The following is a 25,039-nucleotide window of genomic DNA, read 5'->3' on the forward strand; positions in this document are numbered from 1 at the left end:
CAAGCGACTGACTACAGCCCATCAGTAACAAAACATGGCTAAGCATTTGATGAAGCTCCTTACAAAAGGGCTAATGCCAGGGAGTTGGTTGGTCTGGTCTCAGGAGCGACCTTTCTTCCCAATTTACTCTTTGATACCCTGTAACAAACCAGTGAGGTTGGTACCATTTACCAGCCCTTAGGCCAGCCCTGCTGAAGGAGTTTCCTAAGGTTCCTAAGTCAAAGGTTTGCTGCCCCAGGGCCCATCTACCCAGGGCTGGTGTCTGTTACTTTCGCCCAGTGCTCACCTTGGAGCACGTAGGCATTCGAAGGGTCACTCCAAGCTTAGCCCCAGAACTCGGCTGTCTCCTGATTTCACTCTCTTTGGTTCCATGCTCTGCCCCTGTTATTCACGCTAATCTCCGGACTCCATTTAAAGCCAGAGGTCACCCCGACCTAACGGGGGCCTGTGGTCCCACACTGGGAAAGGCGACGCCCGCTCTCATAACCCGGGGCCAGGGGCAGGACCTTGCTGGCAGTGCTGCATGTTGGCTCCATGGCAGAAGAGGGAACAGGGGCCAAGGTGTTGAGGGGCGCGTGGCGGGCTTGCCGCACAGGTGTGCCAGCCGCGGGGCGGAAAGTGGCATGCGGGATCACAGTGCTTGCACAGGCTCCCAGGAACTCCACAGCCTGATCTGAAAAGCTGCTCTCACCTTTCTAAACCCAACATGCTTACACAAGCCAGGGCTCACCTGCGGCCCCGGCTAGCCAAGCCAGCACCCTCTGCTCATTAGCCCCTCAGCTCATCCGATGAGCCGCAATCACAGCAGCAGCCTAGGGAAGGCCCCAGCTGTGCACATGCCTGTTCTGAGTGATGGTGTGGGCTTGTTTCTGCCACCCAGCCCCAGCCCACTCCCCCTGTTTACCACCTGGGGTCCTGGGCAGCTCCTTGGGGACTGATGTTTCAGACCCCAGCGCTGGGCCCGCTCTGAGCGGACATAGTCCCCCCTATCCTTGGCTGGGCTCCTGCGCCCCTGCTGAGGAGGGGGGATTGTACCATGTGCCCAACACCTGCCTGCCCAGAGGCTGCGTGCTGCATTGGAACAGGCCCAGGAGCCCCCCGAGGGAAGCCCTGGAACCAGAGCCCAGCCTGGCTGCCCCCAGGAGCTGCCAGAGAACAAGAACCCAACGAGCTGTGCGGAGCAGGGAGCTTTGCCAGGGGCCGCTGGGGAGGGAGCATTTGCTGCTGGCGGCGGTGCGGCCCATGAAGTCCTGTGCTGAGCCTCGGCCTGTTCCCTTGGTGCAGCTGAGCTGTCAGAACCTGCTGCCTTTAGCAGCTTCCCATGCAGCAGGGCAACTGCACAGCTCCTGCCTCCCAGCAGCTGACACCCCTGCACCAGATGTGGGGGGGCAGAGAGGACTGCAGAGACCCGGGGCATGGCCCCCCAGTGCACCTGTCACTCACTGAGGACTCCCAAAGCCCAGGGGCCCCACCCCATTATTTGGCAGTGAGAGGAAGGGCGACCAGGTGTCTGGTTTTCAAGCAAAACACCCAGTCGAAAAGGGATCCTGGCAGCTCTGGTCAGTGACTGTCCGGTTGCCGGTGCCGCGCAGTGGGGCTGGCAGGCTCCCTGCTAGCCTCCGCGCGGTGCGGCTCCTGGGAAACAGCCAGCATGTCTTCTCTCCGGCTCCTACACGTAGGGACAGCCAGGGGGCTCCGCATGCTGCTCCCGCCCCAAGCACCACCATGCAGCTTCCATTGGCCGGGAACTGCGGCCAATGGGAGCTGCGGGGGCGGCGCCTTTGGATGGGGAAGCATGTAGTAGACCCAACTGGCCGTACTGCCATGTAGGAGCCAGAGGGGGGAACATGCCGCTGCTTCTGGGAGCTGCTTGACGTAGGCGCTGCCTAAAGCCTGCACTCCTGAGCCCCCCGCCACCATGCTCCAACCCCCTTCCCCAGCCTGGAGCCACCTCCTGCACTCCCAAACCCTTGGTCCCAGCCCGGAGCACCCTTCTGCACCCCCAACCCCTCATCCCCAGCCTCACATCAGAGCCTGCACCCCCAGCCTGAGCCCTCAACGCCCCCGCTCCCCATCCCCCTGCCCCCTCCTGCATCCTGAACCCCTCATTACTGGACCAACCCCAAAACCTGCACCCCCAGGCAGAGCCCTCACCCCCTCCCGCACCCCAGCCCCCTGAGCCAGCCCAGTGAAAATGAGTGCGTGGTGGGGGAGAGCAAGCGACAGGGACGGGGGAATAGAGTGAGTGGGTGCAGGGCTCGGAGAAGGGGCGGGGCAAAAGTGTTCAGTTTTGTGTGAGTAGAAAGTTGGCAACCCTAGGGCAGGAAGGCATATGTCCGGCCCTGCCCAGAGCCATGGCCCGGCTGGGCGAGGGGCCAGTCAGCACCAAAGGGGGGTCAGCTGGTCAGGAGTCAGAATTTCCATTCTGGGGGGCGCAGGAAGCCCCATTGTGCCAGACCCCAGGGTTGGCCCAGGAGCTGCAGACCCTGAACAACCAGGCTCCCTGGCCCTGCAGCCCTCCAGGAGCCAGGGCATGAGGATCCACTGTTGGAGTCCGGTCTGGGGGTCACAGGGAGTTCAACAAACCCGATAGGTCGCCACTAAGTATTTGGTGTTCAATGAATCCGCCGTCCCCCAGGAAACCCCTTTTTGCTGCGCAGCTCCCCTCCCTAGCTAACCCCCGAGGGCGGAGAGGAAATGCCCACCCCCTGGGCCCAGCACCAGGCCCTGCCCCAGACACTGGACCCGCCTGGGCCGCCCCCTGCCCGGGCCGCCCCCTGCCCGGGCTGCCCCCTGCCCGGGCCCTGGCCCTGGTGGGATCCAGAGTGCCAGCGAGAGGCCCTTTGTGAGCCACAGAGCACCTCAGGAAGCAGCTGCACTAGCCCCTGTCGGTACCAACCCTGCTGTGGCCAGCAACCTCTTCTAGAAACCAGGCCCCAGGAGAACCCCCAGCAAGCCCCCTCCACGGAGCGGACGGGGAGCCCTTGCATCACCCCAGGGAGCCGCTTCAGAGCAGCCCCCAGCCCATGGCAACCCGACACTGCCAGCAGTGCCCGGGCAGAGCGCTCGGTGCTGCCTGCCCCCCACAGCGGCGTGGCCCAGCACAGCTCCCGGGGGCAAGGCACCCACCTGGCTGGGCTCAGCTTGACCGGGAGTCTTGCCAGCGGCTGGCGGCTCTGCAGGCCAGAGCTGGGCCCAGGCCCTGCGCGCCCCCACGGCTCCTGCGTGCTCACGGCACAGGGCCCACATCCCCTGAGCGAGGGCGGCTGCCGGGCAGCTGCCCCCACCATCCCTGTCGACGCGGCTCGGCCCCTTCACCTCCCTGGCCAGGCCTGGCCGAATCCCTGCCAGGCAGCAGCCCCCTTCTGTGCAGCCCTCCGTCCTGCAGGGGCTCCAGCTGGCCCCCAGCAACCCCCTCCCACTTCAAGAGCTGCAGAACCCGGCGGGCAAACTGGGCAGCTGCCTCCTTCTGCTGGGCATAAGGGGCCCAGCTTCCGGGTGCCACAGGGGGTGGGCCCGGCTCCGGCTGCTCCTGAGCCACGCTCAAGTTTCAGGGAGCAGCTCCCGCCTGCTCGGAGCTAGCGGCTGGAGAAGGCTTGTGCTTGTGATGCCCGGCAACAGCCCAGGCAGCTGGGTGCCCAGCCCAGCCCCGCTGCGGAGATGCCAGTGCTGCACTGCTGCCTGCAGCAGGGCCCGCGTCCTCCTGGGCTGAGCGGAACCCACCAGGCGGGGAGCCGCCCACCCCAGGATGAACCCTGCTGGCTCCACAGCGCCTGGTGCGGGAAGCCACCAGCAGGTGGGACCCACATGGCACGGAGCCTGGGTGGGGTCCCGAGCTGCTGGGGGAGGTGCAGCACAAGGCGGGATCCCTCCCACCCTACCCTGGCCCCCAGAAATGCCCTCCTGTGACAAAGGGGAAGCTTTTTTAATGTTTTGAATAAACATGGTGTGTGCCTCAGTTTCCCCTCTGTGTTGCACAAGTATCTCGGTGCTGGGACAAGGGTGCGTGATCCTTGCAGAGACCCCAGAGGGCAGGGGTCATGCTGCCTGGGCCCAGACAATGGCGGACACTCTCTATCCTGGCAGCTGAAGGCCGGGGCCCATCCTCTGCAAGGAGCCAGCCAGAGGCACCCAGGACACCTCCTCTGTGGATCTGGAACAGCTGCCATGGGAGAGGTTAATAAGACTGGGACTGCTCAGCTTGGAAAAGAGAGGACTCAGGGGGAGATGAGAGAGGTCTATAAATCATGGCTAGGGTGGAGAGAGTGACTAGGGACATGTTATTTACTTCTCATAACACAAGAACCAGGGGATACCCAAGGAAATTAACAGGCAGCAGGTTTAAAACAAACAAAAGGAAGTACTTCTTCACACAACGCACAGTCAGCCTGGGGAACTCTTTGCCAGAGGATGTTGTGAAGGCCAAAACTATACCAGGGTTGAAAAAAGAACTAGGTAAATTCATGGCAGACAGGTCCATCAAAGGCTGTTAGCCAGGATGGGCAGGGACCAAACCCCACACTCCAGGTGTCCCTAACCTCTGACTGCCAGCTCCCGGGGCTGGAGTCCAGGGTGCGAATTGCTCACACGCACCCTGTTCTGTTCGCTCCCTCGGAAGTGGTGGCAGACAGGACCTGGGGCGGGGCGGGGCGGGCCATTGGGCTGCGCTCCACGCTCCACGGCAGCGTTAGTGTCAGCAGCACCTGCCTGCTCCTAGCCCGCCTGGAGTGCACTGGCTGCCAGCTGCGGGGCAGCGGAGTGGTGAGAACAGGGAGCCTCGGCTGCCTCCCCTGACCTGCAGCAGCCAGCGTTGCCCCCAGCCACGCTCAGACCTTCCCCTGCCGTTTGAGCACCTCTGGGGAGCCTGTGCCAGGCAGCTGCCATGTGACCCACCCTCCCGGCAGGGTACCTCTCCCCATCACCCACCGGGCACAGCCCGTTCATGCGACCCAGCCCCAGCCACCCCAGCCCTGGCATGCCCTCAGCACAGGGCGCATGAGGCCACACTGGCTCCATCCCTCCCTCCCACACCTTCGAAGGGCCTGTGCAGAATCTGTCCCTGTCCCTGCGGAGGGGCCCAGGTGCCAAGGGCAGAGTCAGCCTATGCCAGGCTTGGGAGCAGCCACCATCCCGCTGGAATGACTGAGCCTCACCCAGGCACCTGCCTGAGTAACCCAGGAGTCCTGGGCCAGCCTTCTCTCCCGGGGTTCGGGCTCAGGCAGGGCAGGGGAGAGCTGGGGGCTGCCCTTGGCTGACCCAGCCGTGTGCTCAGGGCTAGGGTGAATCTCAGCGTAGGGGGAGATGCCGGCTGCGTGCCCCCCTCACCGCCAGCCTGTGCCCAGAGCTGCCCAGCAGGGGGGCTAGGCCCTGTCCAGGCTGCTGGAGCTCTTGCCAGGCACCTTGGGGGCTACCTCTTGGCTTAGGAGGGTGACTAGCTTCCTGAAGCCACTGTTAACTGTGGCCTGCGGGAGGGAGCTGACTAGAGCATCTTCCTCCCCCTCCTCCTCCTCGCCCCGCTCCTGCCCCTCCTGATCCAGCAGCCGCCTGTACTGGGCCTCCAGGGAGGGGCTGGGCCCCGTGCTGGGAGCCAGGGGGCTGCTCCAGCGCTTGGACACCATGCAGCTGTTGTCGTAGATGGGGGTCAGGTTGGTGCTGCTCCCTTCCGGGGAGCCCCTGGAGCCCAGGAGTGAGGACCCCTCCCCCTCCACGGAGCAGGAGCGGCCCAGGGTGTAGAGGTTCTCGTAGAGATGCTCCGAAAGCCGGAGTCCCTGCCCGCAGAACGCCCTGGCCACTCCCGGCTCCACCTTGGCCTCTCCCCAGGGCTCGAGCGGGGGCTGCAGGCCTCTGTGGATGGAGGCATAGACGATGGGGCTCTCAGCTCCTGCCCCTGCACAGCCCCCCAACTCCAGGGTGCGGGGCAGGGCCTGTCCACTCTCTGGACAAAGCCCCGCAGGGAGGGACGGCCTCCCTGCACCCTCCAGGGCCCAGGGGGGCAGCGCTTCCTCCAGGTTCTGGGAGCTCCGCAGCCTGGGCTCCATTCCCTGCCTGGAGCCCAGAGGCTCCGGCGCTTGGGGGCTGCTCCTGCCCAGGAGGCTGCTGCTCTGGCGGGCGATGGCTGCGGAGACGAGGTTGCACAGCTCAGCGGCCCGGCTGGTGGCCAAGGTGAAGATGCCCTCGCCCGAGTCGCAGCGGCGGCCTGCCTCGAAGGAGAACAGGGCCTGCAGGGAGCAGACAGCAGCGTTACCTGGGGTGCTGGGCCATGGACGCCTGCCCGGAGAGCTCGGGTCTCCCAAGGGGCCCACGCAGGCTTGGAGCAGGCAGGCGGCAGGGCTGGGCCTGCCCCGGTGCTCCTGCGGCCCTGGCACTGCAAGGGCAGAGGTGGCCCCTGCGGGAGGCAGCCCAGTACCTTGTCGTGGCCGAATTTGCGCAGGAAGGGGTAGGGCCAGGTGAGGAGGGACTGGCGGGACTGGGGGGTCTTCAGCACAAGTCCCTTGGGCAAGGCGGCCAGCAGGTAGTGCCCACTCAGGCCGCACCTGGCGGAGGCATCCGTCTTGTGCACCAGCACCAGGAACTCGTTCACTGCAGGGACACAAACCCACACACGAGTCACTGCCCGGCCCCACTGCATCCCACCTTCTGCCCAAGCCACTGCCCGGCCCCACTGCGTCCCCCTTCCTGCCTGCCAGAGTCACTGCCCGGCCCCACTGTGTTCCCCCCTGCTCACCAGAGTCACTGCCCAGCCCCACTGCATTCTCCCTTCCACCTGAGTCACTGCCCGGCCCCACTGCATCCCACCTTCTGCCCAAGCCACTGCCCGGCCCCACTGCGTCCCCCTTCCTGCCTGCCAGAGTCACTGCCCGGCCCCACTGTGTTCCCCCCTGCTCACCAGAGTCACTGCCCGGCCCCACTGCGTCCCCCTTCCCGCCTGCCAGAGTCACTGTCTGGCCCCACTGTGTTCCCTCCTGCTCACCAGAGTCACTGCCCAGCCCCACTGCATTCCCCCTTCCACCTGAGTCACTGCCCGGCCCCACTGCGTCCCCCTTCCTGCCTGCCAGAGTCACTGCCCGGCCCCACTGCGTCCCCCTTCCTGCCTGCCAGAGTCACTGCCCGGCCCCACTGTGTTCCCCCCTGCTCACCAGGGTCACTGCCCGGCCCCACTGCGTCCCCCTTCCCGCCTGCCAGAGTCACTGTCTGGCCCCACTGTGTTCCCCCCTGCTCACCAGAGTCACTGCCCAGCCCCACTGCATTCCCCCTTCCACCTGAGTCACTGCCCGGCCCCACTGCGTCCCCCTTCCCGCCTGCCAGAGTCACTATCTGGCCCCACTGTGTTGCCCCCTGCTCACCAGAGTCACTGCCCAGCCCCACTGCATTCCCCCTTTCCGCCTGCCAGAGTCACTGCCTGGCCCCACTGCGTCCCCCTTCCTGCCTGCCAGAGTCACTGCCTGGCCCCACTGTATTTCCCCACTCACTGCCCGGCCCCACTGCATCGCCCCACCAAAGTCACTGCCTGGCCCCAAGCGGCCCCCAGCCACATCTCCAGCCATTCTGCTCTCCCCAGGCACCCCATGCAGGAAGACCCTCCCCCTCTATTCCAAGGCCCCCAATTCCAGCCTCCCTCCAGCCGACTGGGTGGGATCCTCTGGTCCCTGCCCCTCCCCCTCGCCTGGGGTCCCTGTGCCTGACCCACACGGTGCCAGGCTGTACGTACAGTCCTGCCAGGATGAGTAGAGGGTGTTTTCCTCCACGTGGAGATCAGGTCCAGGGGGGTCCCTGGTGCTGCCAGGTGCTGGCTCGTTAGTGCACTGAAAGCAGAGAGCAGAGCAGCTGCAGCCCCCCAGGGCACCTGCCCTTCCCCGCCCATGGACACAGGGGCTGTACCCTCCTGGCACCCAAATATGGGCAACAGGGTGCAGCCAACTCAGATCCCCTGGGGCAGAGGCCATGCCAGCACCCAGGGGAGGAGCCAGGGGCCATGCCAGCGCCCCGGGGGAGGAGGTGGGGTGTGCCAGCACCCAGGGGGAGGGGCAGGCTGTGACGAAGTGGGACTGTTCTTAATGTTTCCTCTGAATAATGTGGGGGTGCCTCAGTTTCCCCTAGGCAGTTCTTAAGTCTCTAGGTGGTGGGGTAAGGGTGTCTGATCATTGCAGAGCCCTAGAGGGCAGGTGTGTGCAGGGATCGGGACACAGAGAATGGCCGACACCCTGTTTCCTGGCCACTAATGGCCTGGGCCCTTCCCCCCTGCAAGGTGAGAGCTAAAGGGTTGGAGAACAAAGGAATCCGGTGACCTCCTGGCCCGGGAAAGGGACAAAGCCCAGAGGAGGGGGGGCTGGAGGGAGTTTCAGTTTGGGGCTGGCTGGGGACGAGGAGTGAAGGGCAGACGGGGTTGTCTGGCTCACTGCCCCCCAAAATGGACCCAGCTGAGGGGTCCTGTTCTCTGCACCTGCAAGCTCTGTTTTAGACCATGTTCCTGTCGTCTAATAAACCTTCTGTGTTACTGGCTGGCTGAGAGTCCCGTCTGACTGCGGAGTTGGGGGGCAGGACCCCCTGGCTTCCCCAAGACTCCGCCTGGGCAGACTTGCTGGGGGAAGCGCAGGGAGGGGCAGAGGAGGCTGAATGCTCCGAGGTCAGACCCGGGAAGGTGGAAGCCGGGTGAGCTGTGTGTCCTGCAGACAGGCTGCTCCCAGAAAGGAGACTTCCCCAGAGTCCTGCCTGGCTTCATGGGGAGCAGTTCCAGAGCATCGGCCGGGGACTCCGTGACACAGGGGCCATACCAGCAGCCAGGGGGAGTGGGTGAGGTTGGCAGGGCCATGCCAGCACCCAGGGGGAGGAGGCAGTGCAGGCGAGGCCATGATGGCATCTGGGAGGTCCTTGCCGATGGAGCCATGCCAGCGCAGGGGTGTTGCTTTGGTTTATGGCAGCCCCACCCCAGCAGACCCCCTCCCCCCGGGTCTCCTGGCGCTGCCCAGGGAGCCTAGGTGGGTCAGCCCCGGTGCTGAGGAGCGGTACCCAGGGGTGGTGGGGGCAGTACCTGGAAGGCCAGCTGGCCGAGCTGTGCTATCCACCCATCCCGCTGCTCGGCTGCCAGCATGTAGCTCTTCTCCATGGTGTTCAGGGAGAAGGCAGCCGTGCCCTTGGGGCAGCTGTGGCCGTCTGCGGGCCCCACAGAGACACAGTCTGCGAGCCGGATGACCCGGCGCTCACACCTCCGCAGGGATGCCTTCTCTGGACCAGAGCCGTCATTCCGCACTTCGCATGTCTCCAGCCGGGCAATGCCACAGGGGCTGTTGGAAAAGAGCTGGGCCCACACCTTCCTCCAGGACTTCTGGGGGGCAGATAGGGCACGACTCACCCCAGGGGCTCCCAGCACAGCCCTATTTGCCCACAAAGCAATGCAAATGGCCCCTGGTGCCCACGGGAGGCGGCAGAGAACAGGGTGGGGCTGGCAGAGATGAGGGGCTGGAGGGGACTGCCAGAGGGCCACAAGTCCAGGCCTCCGCACCGGGGCAGGACTCAGTCAACTGGGCCCCCCCGATGGGTTTGTCCAAAATGGTCTTAAAACTCTCCCACGCCGGGAATACCACATCCTGGCCTGGCCCCCTGGCCCAGCGCTGACCTTCCTGGAGAGTCAGGCAGTTTCTCCTGCTTCCTACCCTCAGTCTGAAGCCCATTGCTCTTCACCCTGCCTCAGCAGATAGCACCCTTTAGAAAAGCCCTCCCCAGATTGGTGCCCCTCGGTTGCTTTTCTCTGAACTAAACACGCCCAGTTTTTTAAATCATTCCTCACAGGGCAGATTTTCTAAACCTTCCATCACGTTTGTTGCTCTGCTGCCTCTGGTCTCTCCAATTTGTCCACATCTTCCCTCGAGTGCGGCTCCCACAACTGGACACAGCGCTCCAGTCTCACGCGGCCCCGCCGAGTGGGACAGTCACCTCCTGTCTGCTGTTAATACACCCAGAGCAACAGCAGCCTTTTGCCCAGCTGCATCACACCGGGGACTCTCAGTCACCTTATGATCCCTGCTAGGCCTGTCCCTTTTCAGTGTATTACCACCTAGTCCCTTAATCCCCAGCTGGTAACTGCGCACGTGATTTTTCTGTCCTAAGTGAAGTAACCTGCAGGAGACAGAAGGGTTCGGGGAGGGCCCACTGGGCACGTGCCCTGCTGACATCTGGCGCCTTCCCAGACCCTAGGTGCAGGACGACGGCCCACTCCCGCAAAGACACCCTGATCTTACTCTGCATGAGGAGCTGATACTCCTCGGGCAGGTACCTGGAACCTCAGGGTCACGAGCACCAAGGGGCGGGATGTGAGGGAAGAGGCAATTCCACAGGCTTCCGAGCCTCAGCCTAGTGGCTAGCCAGGACAGCCACCCCCAGCACAGCCAGATTGGCTTCCCTGACCCAGGCGGGGCCATGCAGCGAGCCAGCGATGGGGTGGGATAGGCCCCAAGTCCTGATTCTGGGCTCCCTGCTGTACCCACTAGCTGCCCTCTCCAGAGCTACAACTTGGCCCTGGACCGAGCTGGGCTGCTGGGGCTGTTTTTAGCCCAGAGCTTGATGCAAATTAAGCCATTTTGAGCCATTTGTTTTCTCGATAGCTGCCCCACATCTGCTGCATGAGCCCAGGCCCCGGAGCCAGCAGCAGCCACATCCTCCCTGGGGAGGGTCTGCATCAGCCAGCACCTGGCCTGCCAGAGCACAGCAGGGGAGAGAGAGAGGGAGCACCCCCACCTCCAGGGGTGCGGGACAGAACAGTGTGGCAGCAGCTGGGTCCATGGGCCTGGCCCAGCAGAGTCTAAGGGATAGAGGCAGATGAGCCTGGCTCGCAGCACCCACCAGGCCATAAATACCGGCCCAGCAGGGGAGCAGAGTGCTTTTTTCAAAGCGGGGAGGGGGGGAGAAGTGCACTACATATAAAACAAAACAGCAGGGGCCCCCCAGGGAGGAATTTGGTTCCCAGCCAAACTGTGTTTGCTCATTGTAATAGAATGAGCTGTCCCCAAAGCAGCCTTGCTTTTAATCATTCAAACCCTACACTTTTCTCCCACGGGCGTCTATACCCATGCAAGCAGTTCCCATGTGCACACAGAGTCCCCCCCCCGTTCCCAAAGGGGGGAATTTCCCCGCTCTTTGTTCAGCTCACGCATGTGGGGCACCCTACTGGGCACAGCTGGGGTGGGGGCAGAGAGCACAGCTGAGGGGCCCATCATCAGTTAGCACAGACAGGGGCCCAGCCAAAGCTGCCCAGTCAGGGCCCTGCCTCTGCTGTTACCTTCAAGGTGCTGCATGCTCTCAGAGCCGAAGGGCCAGGCTGGCAGTGCAGCGTTCCTGCAGCCCAAGGGACGTGCCCCAGCCTGTCCCAAACCTCCCCACAGTGCTCCATGGGGCAGGCGTATTCCTGGGACCTGCTTTCCCAGGCAACCAGGGAGCTCGCTGCATATTCCACAGCCCCAGCCCTCCCCCGGGGAGGGACCAAGGACAAACCCTGCATGGGCCTGGGCAGCCAAGCACATGGCAATCCTACCACACAGCTCAGATGCTGCCTTGCAGAGAGGACTCCCGGTTCCCAAAGCCTGGAACAAGCTGTGCCCACAGTCCCCCCGGTAGCCACTAGGTGCCCCCCCAAGGCCTGCTCTTACTCCGAGTCCCCAGTGCCTCAGCAGGGCCAAGGCACATTGGTGAAGCTGCCCAGGTGGGATCCTGCAGCCACTCATTGGAGAATGACAGGTTTCAGAGTAACAGCCGTGTTAGTCTGTATTCGCAAAAAGAAAAGGAGGACTTGCGGCACCTTAGAGACTAACCAATTTATTTGAGCACAAGCTTTCGTGAGCTACAGCTCACTTCAAGGGAGCTGTAGCTCACGAAAACTTATGCTCAAATAAATTGGTTAGTCTCTAAGGTGCCACAAGTACTCCTTTTCATTGGAGAATGAGACTTCTGGGGACCTGACCTGAAATCTGCCCCTGCGCCCAGCATGACCCACCTGCCCCAGCCTCAGACAGCAGTCAGCACCAAGCCCCCAGGAACCCACGGCAGCAGCCAACCTTTCCCCAGAGACAGCGCAAAGGGGCAGAGGGCAAGGTGACCCCTTTGTCTCCCGCCAGCTCTATCTCCCAGAGTTCAGCAATCACAACCCCCAGTTCTGTTGGCATAGAGGCAGGGGCCCCAAGCCTCCCCCCCGTAGACAGTGCCGCACTCCCCCCAGCACATAGCAAGGGGGACTCCTGTTCAAACTCCCCACCCCCCAAAGCTCTGGATTTTGTTTTAAGTCTGTTTATTAACATTTCAGTGAGAGTTACTCTCATGACGCAGCTTATAGCTGGGACAGGTGTGGCTCAGGAACACAGGGAGGCTGCCTGGGTGAGCCCCCCTACCCCAAAGCCTGGAGTTGGTGCCTTGGGGCCAGCAGGGGTTGAGATCAGACACAGCATGGTCAGTTGTGGGGCGGTGACCTGGGGCCACTCCCGCTCCGCTTTGTTGGGACTGAAGACCAACCCCCCCTCTCCCTGCACTCCTGTGCCCAGCACTCTCAGCCCCTCCCCCCTTTACCTTTCCAAATTTCAAGTGCTGGACATAGAGGATCCCGGCCTTCATAGGGGTCTCCATGGGCCCAGCCGGCCTGGCAGGGCTGTGTGCAGAAGGCAGCGGTGCCGGTAATGGGGAGTGGTGGCCGCTGAAGTGGAGTGAGTGCGCGGGGAGACTTCCTTTCTCGCTAACTTCCCCTTTGTGGTGTGTGGGGTGAGGGGCAGGCAGCGCGGGGGAGCAACGTCCCCCAGGGAGACCAGTGGGGCAGAATGAGCATGGCAGAGGCAGCAGCAGCCTGCACGGGGCTGCTGAGTTCAGACAGTCAAGCCTGGAGACGGTGCCCCGCTGCCCAGCTCCTCCGCAGCCAGCGACGACACCGGGCTGGCCCGCAGCCGAGGGTCAGCCATGCCTCAGGGCTCTTCCAGCCCAGAGCAACTTGCGTGCGGTGAGCCACAACCCAGGGGCCAGCACAGCCGCCCCTGAGAACCCCAGGCCTTCGGCAGATGCCACTGGCCCCAGCCCCGCGTGACGGCTCCTGCTTCTGGCCATGGCTCCCCTGTGCTCAGGGGCTTTGCAGAGCCTGCGAGCGGCTGGGGGCCCAGCTTGCCCGATGCCTGCATGTTGACACTGGCTGACGTAACGGGCCATTGCAGCATAGCGCCGATGCTTCCTCTCCGAGCAGGGAACCACGGGGCCTGGCCGAGCAGCACTGACCACGGCCCACACAACAGGCACCTTACGACATGCCTGAGCCCAGAGGGAAGGGACATGGACATGCTCTTGGGAAGAAGCGGGGCCAGCTGCCAAGGCTGCTGGGCTCCGGGGAACTCTCCTGCCTGGCCCAGCAAGCACACACCACAGGCAGCAGCGCAGCCCAGGGGCCTGGGCTAGAAGTCCATGGAGCTGTGTGCCAGATAGTCCTTGCGGCCGATGTTGCTGACTTGCTTGGTCTGCATGGCTTCCAGCTTGGGGCAGTCGGTGATGCGGTGGCCCAGGCCCCCACAGAAGGCACAGCCCCTCTCACCTGCAATGGAGGGAGTGGGGTCAGAGGCAGCTTGCCGGGGGTGGGGTGGGGACAGGACTGTGCGCACACCCTACAGCACAGGGGGAAGCAGCCCCAGCCCAGCACCCCGCAGAGGCAGGGCCAGCCCATCACATGGGGAGCTGAGCCCCAGACCATGGCAGAGCAGGGAACTGACCTCTCGAGACCCAGACTAGCGCTCCAACCAAAGGGAGCGCTGGGGCCTGGACGTGCCAGCTCTGGGTGCTTTGCCTCAGGAGTGGCCTGCCAGCCGGGCAGTGCAGGGTCCAGAGTGCCCTGCCCCCTCCACGTCTGCACCACCATGCAGGCAACAGTGCTGTGGCAACCCCCGCCCCGCCCCCTAGGGCAGCTGGGAGCCGCCGACCCCTCACCTCCAATATCCAGCATGGTCTCGTCCCCACAGTGCAGCACCTGCAGCACCGGGGGCACCTTCTGCTTGGCCTCCAACAGCAGCGCCTTCAAGTCCATGAGCACGGACTCATCTGGGGCAGAGAGGAACATGAGAACCGAGCCTGGCCTGGGGCAGCTCTGCCCCGCCACAAGGGCCCACTGGATCTGGGCACCAGCAGGACAGAGGGCAATGCTCAATCCAGGGGAGACTGCGCGCGGGGAGGGGGGGGGGAAAATCAGCCAAGCTGGGGACAAAAGGAGTCCGTAAGCACCAGCAAACCCCACAGGGCAGCACAGCACCCACAAGCACGGGCATCGGGGCAGCACTGTCTGAGGGACAGCAGCCCGCTCTACTGAGTCACCCGCCCTGCTCCTTGGGCCGCACAGGCCTGTGCTAGGGAGCACCCCCTAGGGAGCCCCAGCCCACTCCCTGCAACACGTAGGTGTTCCTTGAGGTTTCCCCTTTAAGTGTTGAGCCCAGCCCAGGGGCAAGCTCCCAGGGCAGGGCAGAGACACTCCTGGCCCAGCTCAGCCCAATTGCTGCGAACCCAAAGGGCACAGCAGCCAGCCACAGCCCCGCTCCCGCGTGCCCCTCACCACAGGCCTTGTTGATGAAGGTGGTGGCGATGCCGGTGTTCCCCGAGCGGCCCGTACGCCCAATTCGGTGAACTATGGGGAGAAACAGAGAGTCAGACCCAGGCCACTGACCGCAGAGAGCCAGGCAGGAATCCAGCTGAGCACCCAGACGGGGGACCTCCCCACCCCAAGGATGCTGCCTTTCCCAAGGAGACCAGCCACTGCAGGGACATGCCCAAGGACCTGTCCTCCCATCCCTGAACAGAGCAAAGCAATCTGCCTGGTTCACCCTCTGTAAGGCCTTTGTCTGTAGCCATATTGCAAGGCCTAAAGCCTAAGGCCTTTGTCTGCAGCCAGGTTAAAAAAACCAGCAGCCATGAGCTAAGAAGCAGGAGTCACATCCTCACCTTTCCATCTAAATTACATTAAAGCAATGTCATATCAGGCTGTTAAAAGGGAGATCCTGGCCTAATAGTACCCCCATCACCAGATAAAGAAACAGATCTTAAGATGGTTAAAGAAAACTTAGTTTGATGGCACCTGCCTGGGAAGAAACCACTTATCAATAGTTGGGATTGTGAAATCCTCATTTCTTCTTGTTTTATCATTATGGTACCCACTTCCCTATTGTTTGTCTGTATGAGCTCTGTCTGGTTCTTCGATTGTTTCTGTCTGCTACGTAATTAATTTTGCTCTGTGTAAATTAATTTAGGTGGTGGGGTAGGATTGGTTAGCGATTTTTGTTACAGTGTTAGGATTGTTTAGTAATGTTTTAGTAAAATGATTGGTTAAGGTACAGCTAAGCAGGACTCAAGTTTCACTATATAAACTGAGGTCCAAAAGGAAGTTTTGCAGAACCAACTCCAGGACACAGCCCCAAAGATCAGAGCTGCCAGACTCAACACTGCCAATGACACCGTGCAGAAACTGGAGTCCCCGAGATGGACCTGATCCTGGCTGGCCATCAAGAAAAGTTCTTCTGTCTTAATGGGAGTGGCAAGCACTGTATGTGTAGCATGTGCATGGTTTTGGTGATTGTTAATAAATAGAGGTTAAGTAGGATATTACTGTGAGAGGCTCTTTCACTGGTAAAAGACCCTGTAAACCTGCAAAGATTAAGCCCCGAGTCCACAGGGAATGGGTGTTTGCACAGAGCTAGAGCCCTGGGCCTTTCACCTGGAGCCCTAGGAACTGCATAAAGGTGAGTGCCCTCGAACATGCGAACAACAGAGAATTTTGTGTGGGTAACACCTCTGCCTGGCTCACCTCCCTCCCCCTGTCCTTGGGCCCTCTGCCCTACCGTAGTTCTCGATCTCCTCTGGCATGTCGTAGTTGATGACGTGCTGGATGGCTGGGAAATCCAAGCCCTTGGAGGCTACGTCGGTAGCAACCAGGACGTCCTTCTTCCCGTCCCGGAAGGCCTCGATGGCCTTCGTCCGCTCCTCCTGGTCTGGAAGGGCCCAGCACAGAGGGTTAGCACGGGCCCCGCTCTGCCAGCTCAGGGCCCCGCCCCCAAACCCACCTCAGACTAGGGGCATGGACAGAGCGATATGCCAAGTACTAGTCAGACCTCTCCCCCATGCGCCAGAGGCAGGGGGCCCTGTGGGTCAGACACCACAGCAGGGTTCCATGGGGGCCCGAGGGAGCAGCCGGTCCGAGGAAGGCTCACTCATCTCCTCGGTCCTGCCCCTGGTGTGGTGACCTGCCTGGCCGTGGCCCATGGCACATGGAGCTGAGTCCAGAACAGCTCGTCACGTTAGGGAGCTGGGGCTAGATTCACAGCAGAGGCCTGGGAACTGGACTGCCTAGTCCCTTCGCAGCACTGCCCTACAGGCATTCCTCAGAAGCCATCTCAGGGCCCCACAGCCCCTGCTTTCGTTCAAAGCCACTACGTTTCTACCTGTAGGGCTGTGGCAACCGGCTGGGGAATGCGAACAGAGGCTAGGCTAGTGCAGCACTACCTGCTTGAATCTGCTGAGAGCCAGAACTGCTAGCTTTGAGCAGGGATCCCACCCTGCCCTCTCACACTCTGGGCTGCACCATTTCTACTGCCAGGGGCCCTAATGCTTTGCCTTCCTACCCCTGCCCTGCCAGGCCCCGCCTGCATCTGCCTCCTGCTCCCCAGCTCCCATTGGGACAGTCAGCTGGATTCCATGGCATGCTCCCAGCATGAGGCCATGGAGTGAGCTGTTACGGGGGCAGGGTGCCCAAGCAAGCACCAAGGTTGCAGGCTGGCAAGCGGCCCAGCCTGGAGACCAGTGCAGCTACAAGGCCCAGAGAGCTAGCTATGAGCTCTCCCGTAGCTGGTGCACATGTGGGTAGGGTGAGCTGGGCCCCTGGAGAACACAACTAAATGATGGGCAAGATGGTAAAACGATCTATGAAAAAGCAGCACCGGGAGAGAGGCTGAGCTCTGATCCCACCCATGCAAGCATCTGACAGGAAGGCATTGCACCGAGAGAAGTGGTTCTCGTTGTCAAGCTGGCGCTGCAGAGTTTCAGAGAAGGGACCATTGGGTCATCCGGTCTGTCCTCCTGCGTCTCACAGGCCAGAGCATTTCACAGACACCCCTCTATGGAGCCCAAGGACAAGTGCCCCGAGGACTGAAATGCTTTAAGACTCAGCCGTGAGCCACAGGCGGAGAAGAGGAGACAGCAAGGTGTCAGCAGTGCCCGAGGTCCCTGCAGCAGCTGGGAAGTGACTTGGTGAGATTTGCCCATGTGGCAGGCCATGCCCCACGCTGCAGAGGAAGGTGAAGAAGCCCTTGGTTCCCAGCCAATCTGACCTAGAGAGAAATTCCTTCTCGAGCTCAAACCCTAAGCATGTCAGCAAGACCCACTGGTCTGGTCCACCTGAGAGGTGCCCTGTCTCCAGCTGTGGCCGATCCCTGGCACCCCAGAGGAAGGTGAGAAAACCCCAGAGTACATCTAGGCAATTGTGCACCAACTGAAAAATCTCCTGCCTGACCCCCACAGGTGACCAGTTGAAGCCCTGAAACCTGAGACTGGATTAGTCATTATCTTAATGCAGAGGGGCAGGGTTCTGAGCACGCTGAGGGCCATGCATGCAACTCACCCCCTTCATGGGCCATGGGGAGGTATGGGAACAGGGCAATTCAGAGTCCATGGCCAGAAAGGACCGCGATGACCATACAACCCAACACTCCAGGCATGCAGGCTGGGGGATTTCCCCCAGAAGCTGGATTCAAGCGTAACTTTTTAAGCCAACTAGTCTCACCTTCCAGACTCCAAGCAATGGTGAGTCCATCAGCTCCCCTGCTAAAAGCCCTATGACCCTCACAGCTGGGAAATGACTTCCTCTGACAAGGCCTGATCTAACTGTCTCTGGGGGAGCCTGTGCCAGCCAGGCTGTCGAACACCCCACTCTGGGGGAGCCTTTGCACGGGGAAGGATCCATCCGCAGGGGTCCAGTCACCAGCATCCTTCTTAGTGACAAGCTGTTTACACCTCCCATCCAAGACTTTTCCAGCCCCTGCACCAGCGCTTCAGGGCCCTGGCTACCAATCCCCTGGGGATGCACCTGACTGGCATCAAACACAGCCAATCTGATTGAGGCTTCCACCCTGTGCTCAGCCTGGGATACTCAAAGCAGTGCATGCTGGGACGGCTACCCGTGTGACCCGGGGCATAGGAGCAGCTCTCACTGACCTTTCCCTCCGTGTATGGCCACCGCTTCCACGCCCTTGAGCAGCAGGTACTCGTGGATCGCGTCAACGTCAGCCTTCTTCTCTGCAAAGATCAGCACCTGCCAGAGGGCCAGCATCAGCACAGAGACCCCCGCACTGCACAGGACTGACCAGCCCCGTCACAGCGGACCCGCTGGTTGGAGGGTTTGCAGCTGAGAGCCTGGGCACAGCATGGAGTGCTGTGGACCCCGAAGCACCTGGGCACGGTCTTGTTCGTCCCCTACCCTGTGGTGGGGCACAGGGCCAGGAAGAGCTGGCCTGCATCAGGGCTGCATTCCATCAGAAGGAGCAGCTACAGTCCCTCCCTCCCCTGACAAGCTGCTGGGGCAGCAGGTGTGCAGTACTCACGGGCGGCGGGGTCTTCTGCAGGCACTCAAGCAGGTACACCATCTTGGCTTCCTCCTTCACGTACTCCACTTCCTGTGCACAAACACAGGGCTCCAGTCAGAGAGGGGCAGGAGCTGGGAGAATACGCACAGGCCCGGGAGGGCACAGGTCGCAGGGCCCAGAGCAAACCCCTCTGGCAGACAGTGGATTCTGGCAGGACCACCGGGACCCAGCCACGCTGGGGTCCAGCACAGAGCATTCAGGAGCTCACCTGTATAACATCCAGGCTGGCAGCTCCAGCTCGCCCCACATTGATGGTGATGGGCTTCACCAGGGCACTCTTGGCAAAGTTCTGGATCTTCTTGGGCATGGTGGCACTGAAGAGAAGGGTCTGCCTCTGGCCCTGGACCGAGAGCCAAGGGCAGGGAGGTTAGCACGGCCATTCAGCCAGTACAACGAATGGGGTGAGCTGATCTCAGCAACAGCCAGTGGGTGCTGGCAGGCACCCCAGACTCCCTACACAGGGGCCCTTGGAGAACAGCTTTGTGCCAGCAGGGCTGGGGCAACACACGGTGCGACCAGAGCCCCAACAGAGGGGCACATGGGACAGCAGGCATGAGACAGGGCAGAAATACAGTGCCAAGCTGGGAGGTCAGAGCTGTTACCCACAGTGAAAAGCTGCAGGAGGCAGGCCGGGGCAGCAGCAGCTGGGGCCTGACAAGGAAGCCATTAGCCCTGCCAGCCAGGACCCTCGTGCTCCACAGCAGCCAGTGAGGCCTGGGCCAGGAGCTGGGCGTAGCGCCCCCAGCAGGTGGGGAGCTGTGCTGGCAACACGCACCTCCAGGCTCCTGAGTGGGCCAGGCCAGGGACTGGGAACAAGGGAATTAAACCCTTCAGGGCACCGGCTGCCCTGCACCCACACCTCCCCTACCCACCAGCTACCTTGAAGTAAGAGAAGATGGTGCGGATGTCTCCTTCAAAGCCCATGTCGATCATCCTGTCGGCCTCATCCAGGGCCAGGTAGCGACAGATGTCCAGGCTCACCATCTTCTTCTGCAGCAGGTCCATGAGGCGGCCCGGGGTAGCCACCATCATATGCACACCGCTGCAGGGCAGGGCAGGGCAGGCAGGCATCAGGGCTCCTGCACAATCTGGCTGCAGGGGAGGAAGGGCCCCGCGAGCTGCCCACCTCGCCAGGGACCCAGCACCCCACACCACACCCCTCAGCCTCATGTTGCTGGCAGGCACCCTGCCCAGCCCCCACCCCAGCCTTCTCACCTTCGCCTCAGACTGATCCCCTCCTGCAGGGTCCCGAGGCTGCAGGCTCAGAACCCTGGCACCCAAGCAGGCCTGAGGAGATGCAGTGCCCAGTGAGACAGGCTGCTGCATACAATCCTCCTGGGGGTGCCCACACAGGGAGGGAAGAGGACTGCCCGCAGGTCCTCCGGAGCAGGACTTACTGTTTGATCGTCTCCATCTGCTCCTTGACGGACATGCCCCCGATGCAGAGAGCGCAGCGCAGCAGGGGCAGGCTGTCCTCATGCAGCAGGTGGCAGTAGTACTCAAGGATGCCGTGGGTCTGCCTGGCCAGCTCCCTCTACAGAGAGAGGAGAGTCCATTAATCCCCACTGCGCCCGCCTCTCTTGGCTGATGCCCGATCCGACATCACCCCAGCAAGCCCCTGGCTCAGACCTGCCCACGTGAGCCAAGCACACTTACAGAGGGGCAGATGATGAGCCCATAGGGTCCCTCTCTCTTGGAGAATGGCAGCCGTTTCTCCTGCTCCAGGCAGAACATGATGACGGGGAGCGTGAACACCAGAGTTTTCCCTGAGCCAGTGAATGCGATGCCAATCATATCCCTGCCAGACAGGCTGCAGGAGACACGGGGAGCGGGTCAGCGGGAAGAGACTCCAAAGCAGTGAGGAGCCCTGCACCAGCCCCTGCGTGTTCCCAGCCAGGGCTGTGCCCTGCCAGGGAGGAGGCGGACGGTGTATCACCGGGGCAGGGTGTCCGTCTCACCCTGCTGGCCGCGCTCCCAGAGCTGGGGAAGGCAGCACTCACATGGTGGGGATGCCCTGGATCTGGATGGGAGTCGGCTGCTGGATTCCCTTTTTCTTCAGGCCCCTCAGGATAGCTGCGAACAGAATGTGCGGGGAGAGGGGTGTTAGTAGCACAAGAGTGGCCGGACATAGGGCTGTGACCCACCTCCCCTCCATCCAGTTGCCAATAGCATTTGTTTCATCAGTGCCACCTCCTCCCCTCCCCACCCCCCCAGGCCCTGCCTCCAGACCGGCAGCTGGGGCGGAGGGGGGGGGCTGGTTGTGATCCCTGAATTGGATCTATGACCTCCAGGTACTACACACCAAGGTGCCTCCCCCACAACAACTCCTCCCTGCCCCAAATCACCTGCCGGGAACTTCATTTCCTTGAAGCTCTTGATGGGTGGGGGGATGCCCTCGCCCTCCACCAGGATGTGGTACTTTCTGCGCACCCGGTCGTGCCGTGCCTCCGACATGCCCAGGATGTAATGCGGTGCCTTCCAGCTGCGGAGAGGGCGGGGAGGAGGTTCAGCAAGGAACAGGAAAACCAGACTGACTGAGCTGCACTCACTGACGCACCCAGAGCTCAACACTGCTTTGCTTGGGCAGGCAGCAGGCGGACTGGCCCAGCTACGTACTCGTTGATCCCCCAGACAGAGCCCCAAGCCCCCCAGGATTCCAGGCTCCAATGGCACTAATGCAAAAGCTGGGGCCATCCATGAAGAGGGGACAGAGCCCACCCACAGGGCCCACTTCCAGAGCAGAGTAACTGAACTGTCAGCCACCCAGCAGAATAGCCAGGTACCGTCTGGTGCTCCGGCTCCCATGTGCGCTGGGGTACAATGAAAGCAACTGCTCCACTCTGCAGCATCAACCCCTAATTCCATGGCCAAGGCTGGAACATCCTTCGCTCCCAGTGAGGCTCAGGGTACAAGTTATTGAGGAGTATTTCCCATGGCCATGTTTCTGTTATACCCCCCGTGGGGCCTGGTCCCCCCACAGGCCAGGGAAGGAGCTGTAGCCCTCAGCAGCCTATCTAGGCCTCAGCTGCTGCGTTGCTCTCTAGGCTGCCTAGCTCGCCAGCACACACGTCTGCCTTCCCAATTCCCCAGCTGGAGACCGGGCCCCAGCTCTCACTCCGAGTCCCCAGCCCTGCTGCTCCGACCCATGGAACTGTGCGCACAGCTGAGGATGGCTGCGGAGCAAGGATCAGCTGCAAGCAGGGCCCAACAGACACAAAAACTTGTTTGTGGATAGAGCCTAGCACAATGGGGCCCTGAGCCACAACCGAGCCCCCTGTGTGTTACCATAATACACACAGTAAACAGTACCACACCATGCTGGGCACCTGGCTACAGCAGAAGGGTGAATCCCAGGGCATCTTGGGAAAATGCCAGCTTTCACAGCCAAAGAACTGTGGAGTCCATGGGAACCCGAATGAACTGACTGGGGCAGGTCAGAACTCCCCAAGCTACGCTTTCAGGCTCTCTGCAGATTCAAGCAGATTCATCAGTCACACTTCAGAGATTTGCTCTGGAATCGCATGGCCTAGCTTTTTTGAAATGACAGGTCAGTGTGGAGCACAAGTACGCAGTGAGAGAGAATTCGGAGGCCATGCATCTTCAGGGTCACAACTAAGGCCCGGGGGGAACCTCTAAAGCTGGCTCCAGCAAAGAAGGCAGGTTCCATGGCGCTGGTATGTGGGGAGATTCGGTTCCTGCTTCCTTCACTGGGGCTCCCCCTAAGGCTCAGCATTTAGCCCAAGGCTAGCAGTTTGCAGGAGCATTTGCTACCACTATGAACCAGAAGGATCCCCAGTGTGCCCTGAAGTGCAGTAAGCGACAATACCTAGCTCTTCTATAGCACTGTCAGCCAGGGACCTCACAGCCTGCTACAAAAGAAATCAGGGTCACCACCCGAATTTTACAGATGGAGAAAGTGAGGGACAGAGGAAATGGCTTGTCGAAGAACCCAGCTGCCAGTTCCAAAAATAAAACCAAGGCTCCCAATGCCCAGTCGAGGACTCAAACCACTAGTTCACACCACCTCGAGTTTCTTTCAGCTTGCACAAAGCCGCTGCAATCCGACAGCCAATGTATCCCCATGGAGCGCACCTGGTTTTAATCGGATCGTCATAGGTGATGCCCTTTGCCATCTCCTTCACAGACATCAAAGCTGCACAAAAACAGAGACTGGAGGATCAGTGTCAGCTCTTGAGAGGTCAGCTGGGCACGTGGCTTTAACTAGAGGTTTAGCAGTGAGGCAGTCAGGACAAAGGACGTTTGGGGGAGCCAGAACAGGAGTGAAGTGGCAGGGAATTGTCCCTCTCTGTGCATGTGGGGCCCCGCTGGGTCAGCAACACCGACTCGCTGACTCGCTCTCTCCAGGGAGAGCAGCAGGAGCTAGGGAGAGGCTGGGACTGTTGAACCCCACACCAGTTGGCTGGGCTTCCACATGAGGACAGCATGAGCACCGTCACCTTTTCCCTCTGTCGCTTCGCCAGCAACAGGCAGGGAACCAGAGTGAATGTCACCTCACAGCCAACTCCACTTCCCCCACAGCCCTCAATCCCAGCACGACCCACCTCGACCCTCTGCCACGCTCTCCAGGATCTTTTCCTCCTCCTTCAGCTGCTTCTCCTTGGCTGACTCCTTGCGCGCTGTGGAGGGTTGAGAAAGGGAGTTATGTGCTGCCCACAGATTACTCCCCGGCCACAAGCCACCCTAAGGGACCCCCTCCTCCTCCTGCCAACCCTACCTTCCGCCTTCTCTTTAAGGTGCTGGTGCTGGTCCAGGAGGCTGATGTTGGACTGGGGGCCCAGAGGAATATCATCTTCATCACCCCGGTGCTCACTGCTACTGTCCCGCTGCTCCTCCTCCAGCACCCCCTTCCTGCGCATCTGCAGCAGCTTCTGCAGCTGCGGGAACACAGAGCAGTCAGAGCACGCAGCAGCCACAAGGGCCCCGTTACAGGAGACGGAGCTCACGGGCCCCGTTGTGCCCTTGCCAGCAAGGAGAGGAACGATAGTCTTGGGGGGAGGAGACCCCCCCTTTATCCACCCACAGGGCCCCCCGCAATCTGCCCTGGGGGACCATGATGCCGTCCCCATGACAGCCCCAGTGACCTGCCCAGGGCCACAGGGGCTCTGCTCGGGGGGTGGAATTGAACCTACCAGCCCCACCTCTTGTGGGCAGCCCCCCGGGGCCCATGCCCAGAGTGCTCACAAGCCAGGACTGGGGCCAGGAGCACCACGGCAACGGGGGGGGGGGAGGGTGGGGGGGGTGACAACAGCCCCTCCCCTCCCGCCCCGCCTGGCCCTCCCCCAGCCCGGGCCCCCCACACCCAGCCCCCCCCCGGCCCCCTCCCGCCACCGTCACCATCTCCTGCTTCCCCCCCGCCGGCCCCCACCGTCACCATCTCCTGCTTCCCCCCCACCGGCCCCGATCCCCTCGGCCCCGATCCCCTCCCCTCCCCCCGCCGGCCCCGGCCCCCGCCGTCCCCGATCCCCTCCCCCCGCCGGCCCCCGCCGTCACCATCTCCTGCTTCCCCCCCACCGGCCCCGATCCCCTCGGCCCCGATCCCCTCCCCCCCACCGCCCCCGGCCCCCGCCCCCGCCGTCACCATCTCCTGCTTCCCCCCCACCGGCCCCGATCCCCTCCCCCCCACCGCCCCCGGCCCCCGCCGGCCCCGATCCCCTCGGCCCCGATCCCCTCCCCCCCACCGGCCCCGATCCCCTCCCCCCGCCGGCCCCCGCCGTCACCATCTCCTGCTTCCCCCCCGCCGGCCCCGATCCCCTCGGCCCCGATCCCCTCCCCTCCCCCCACCGCCCCCGGCCCCGCCGTCACCATCTCCTGCTTCCGCTGCTTGACCGGCACGTAGGGCACGTATCCGTCATCCTCCTCCCCGGACGGGCCCGACCCCTCCGCCGGCTCCTCGCGCGGCCGCTGCGGGGAGACACAAGGTCACGTCACGGGCCGCGGCCCCCGGGCGGGGGCGGGGGCGCGGGGGGGGGGAGGGGCTCTCACCTTCCGGTCGCTTCCGACCTCCATGGTCCGGTCCCCGCGGACTCGCCCGCGAAACGCGCGTCGCCCACGAGCGTCGGCGCTGGGCCTGGGGCGGGCCCTGTCGCTCAGCAACGCCCCGCAGACGTACCACGTGAGGGGCGACGCGCAGGACGGGCTGCGCCGAAGGACAAACTTAGTGAGTCGCTTGCGGAGCGGTCCGCGCAGGGCTCGTGGGCGGAGCAGCCCGGCCGCCGCGCGCTGGGCCCCGCCCCCTGCACCACGTGTCCCGCCCCCGCCGCAAGCCCCCGCCCCCCGCTTCCCTCCAGACCCCGCCCCCGGTCTCCGCCCCCCCAGACCCCGCCCCCGCCCCAGCTTCCCCCCCCCACCCCGATCCCCAACCCCCCACCCCACCCCAATCTCTGCCCCCC

The 25,039-nt window shown here is 62.4% G+C and overlaps 2 protein-coding genes across 3 annotated transcripts; both read right to left on the reverse strand.

Moving 5' to 3' along the window:
- Window positions 1–3,897: 3,897 nt before the first annotated feature.
- DOK3 (docking protein 3) lies at window positions 3,898–12,606 on the reverse strand. The gene is made up of 5 exons (XM_073355099.2): window positions 12,550–12,606; window positions 9,029–9,322; window positions 7,709–7,802; window positions 6,407–6,579; window positions 3,898–6,218 (listed from the first exon to the last, which is right to left on the reverse strand). The coding sequence occupies exons 1-5, from the start codon at window positions 12,604–12,606 to the stop codon at window positions 5,361–5,363; spliced, it is 1,476 nt and encodes a 491-aa protein (XP_073211200.2). The 3' UTR covers window positions 3,898–5,360.
- Window positions 12,607–13,412: 806 nt separating this feature from the next.
- DDX41 (DEAD-box helicase 41) lies at window positions 13,413–24,790 on the reverse strand. 2 transcript variants are annotated; one of them, XM_073355096.2, is made up of 17 exons: window positions 24,633–24,790; window positions 24,453–24,551; window positions 23,365–23,524; window positions 23,192–23,266; window positions 22,722–22,782; window positions 20,975–21,111; window positions 20,630–20,702; window positions 20,286–20,439; window positions 20,027–20,163; window positions 19,509–19,671; window positions 18,838–18,969; window positions 18,588–18,659; window positions 18,202–18,298; window positions 15,834–15,983; window positions 14,555–14,626; window positions 13,939–14,049; window positions 13,413–13,549 (listed from the first exon to the last, which is right to left on the reverse strand). In XM_073355096.2, the coding sequence occupies exons 1-17, from the start codon at window positions 24,654–24,656 to the stop codon at window positions 13,413–13,415; spliced, it is 1,854 nt and encodes a 617-aa protein (XP_073211197.1). In that variant the 5' UTR covers window positions 24,657–24,790. The 2 variants fall into 2 exon arrangements, with proteins under 2 accessions (XP_073211197.1, XP_073211199.1); XM_073355098.1 differs by lacking the exons at window positions 23,365–23,524; window positions 24,453–24,551; window positions 24,633–24,790 and having other exon boundaries at window positions 22,654–22,782; window positions 23,192–23,230.
- Window positions 24,791–25,039: the final 249 nt, after the last annotated feature.

The sequence above is a fragment of the Lepidochelys kempii genome, chromosome 8 (genome assembly GCF_965140285.1).
Source record: "Lepidochelys kempii isolate rLepKem1 chromosome 8, rLepKem1.hap1, whole genome shotgun sequence".
Classification (NCBI taxonomy): Eukaryota; Metazoa; Chordata; order Testudines; family Cheloniidae; genus Lepidochelys; species Lepidochelys kempii.

Coding starts and splice junctions, on each gene's coding strand:
- DOK3 (XM_073355099.2), bottom strand. CDS start 12,606: ATGGAGACCCCTATGAAGGCCGGGATCCTCTATGTCCAGCACTTGAAA. Junction 9,323..12,549: donor AGCACTTGAAATTTGGAAAG/GTAAAGGGGGGA, acceptor TCTGCCCCCCAG/AAGTCCTGGAGGAAGGTGTG. Junction 7,803..9,028: donor TCGGCCAGCTGGCCTTCCAG/GTACTGCCCCCA, acceptor CTCTGCTTTCAG/TGCACTAACGAGCCAGCACC.
- DDX41 (XM_073355096.2), bottom strand. CDS start 24,656: ATGGAGGTCGGAAGCGACCGGAAG. Junction 24,552..24,632: donor AGGTCGGAAGCGACCGGAAG/GTGAGAGCCCCT, acceptor GTCTCCCCGCAG/CGGCCGCGCGAGGAGCCGGC. Junction 21,112..22,721: donor GACGATCCGATTAAAACCAG/GTGCGCTCCATG, acceptor CCCTCTCCGCAG/CTGGAAGGCACCGCATTACA.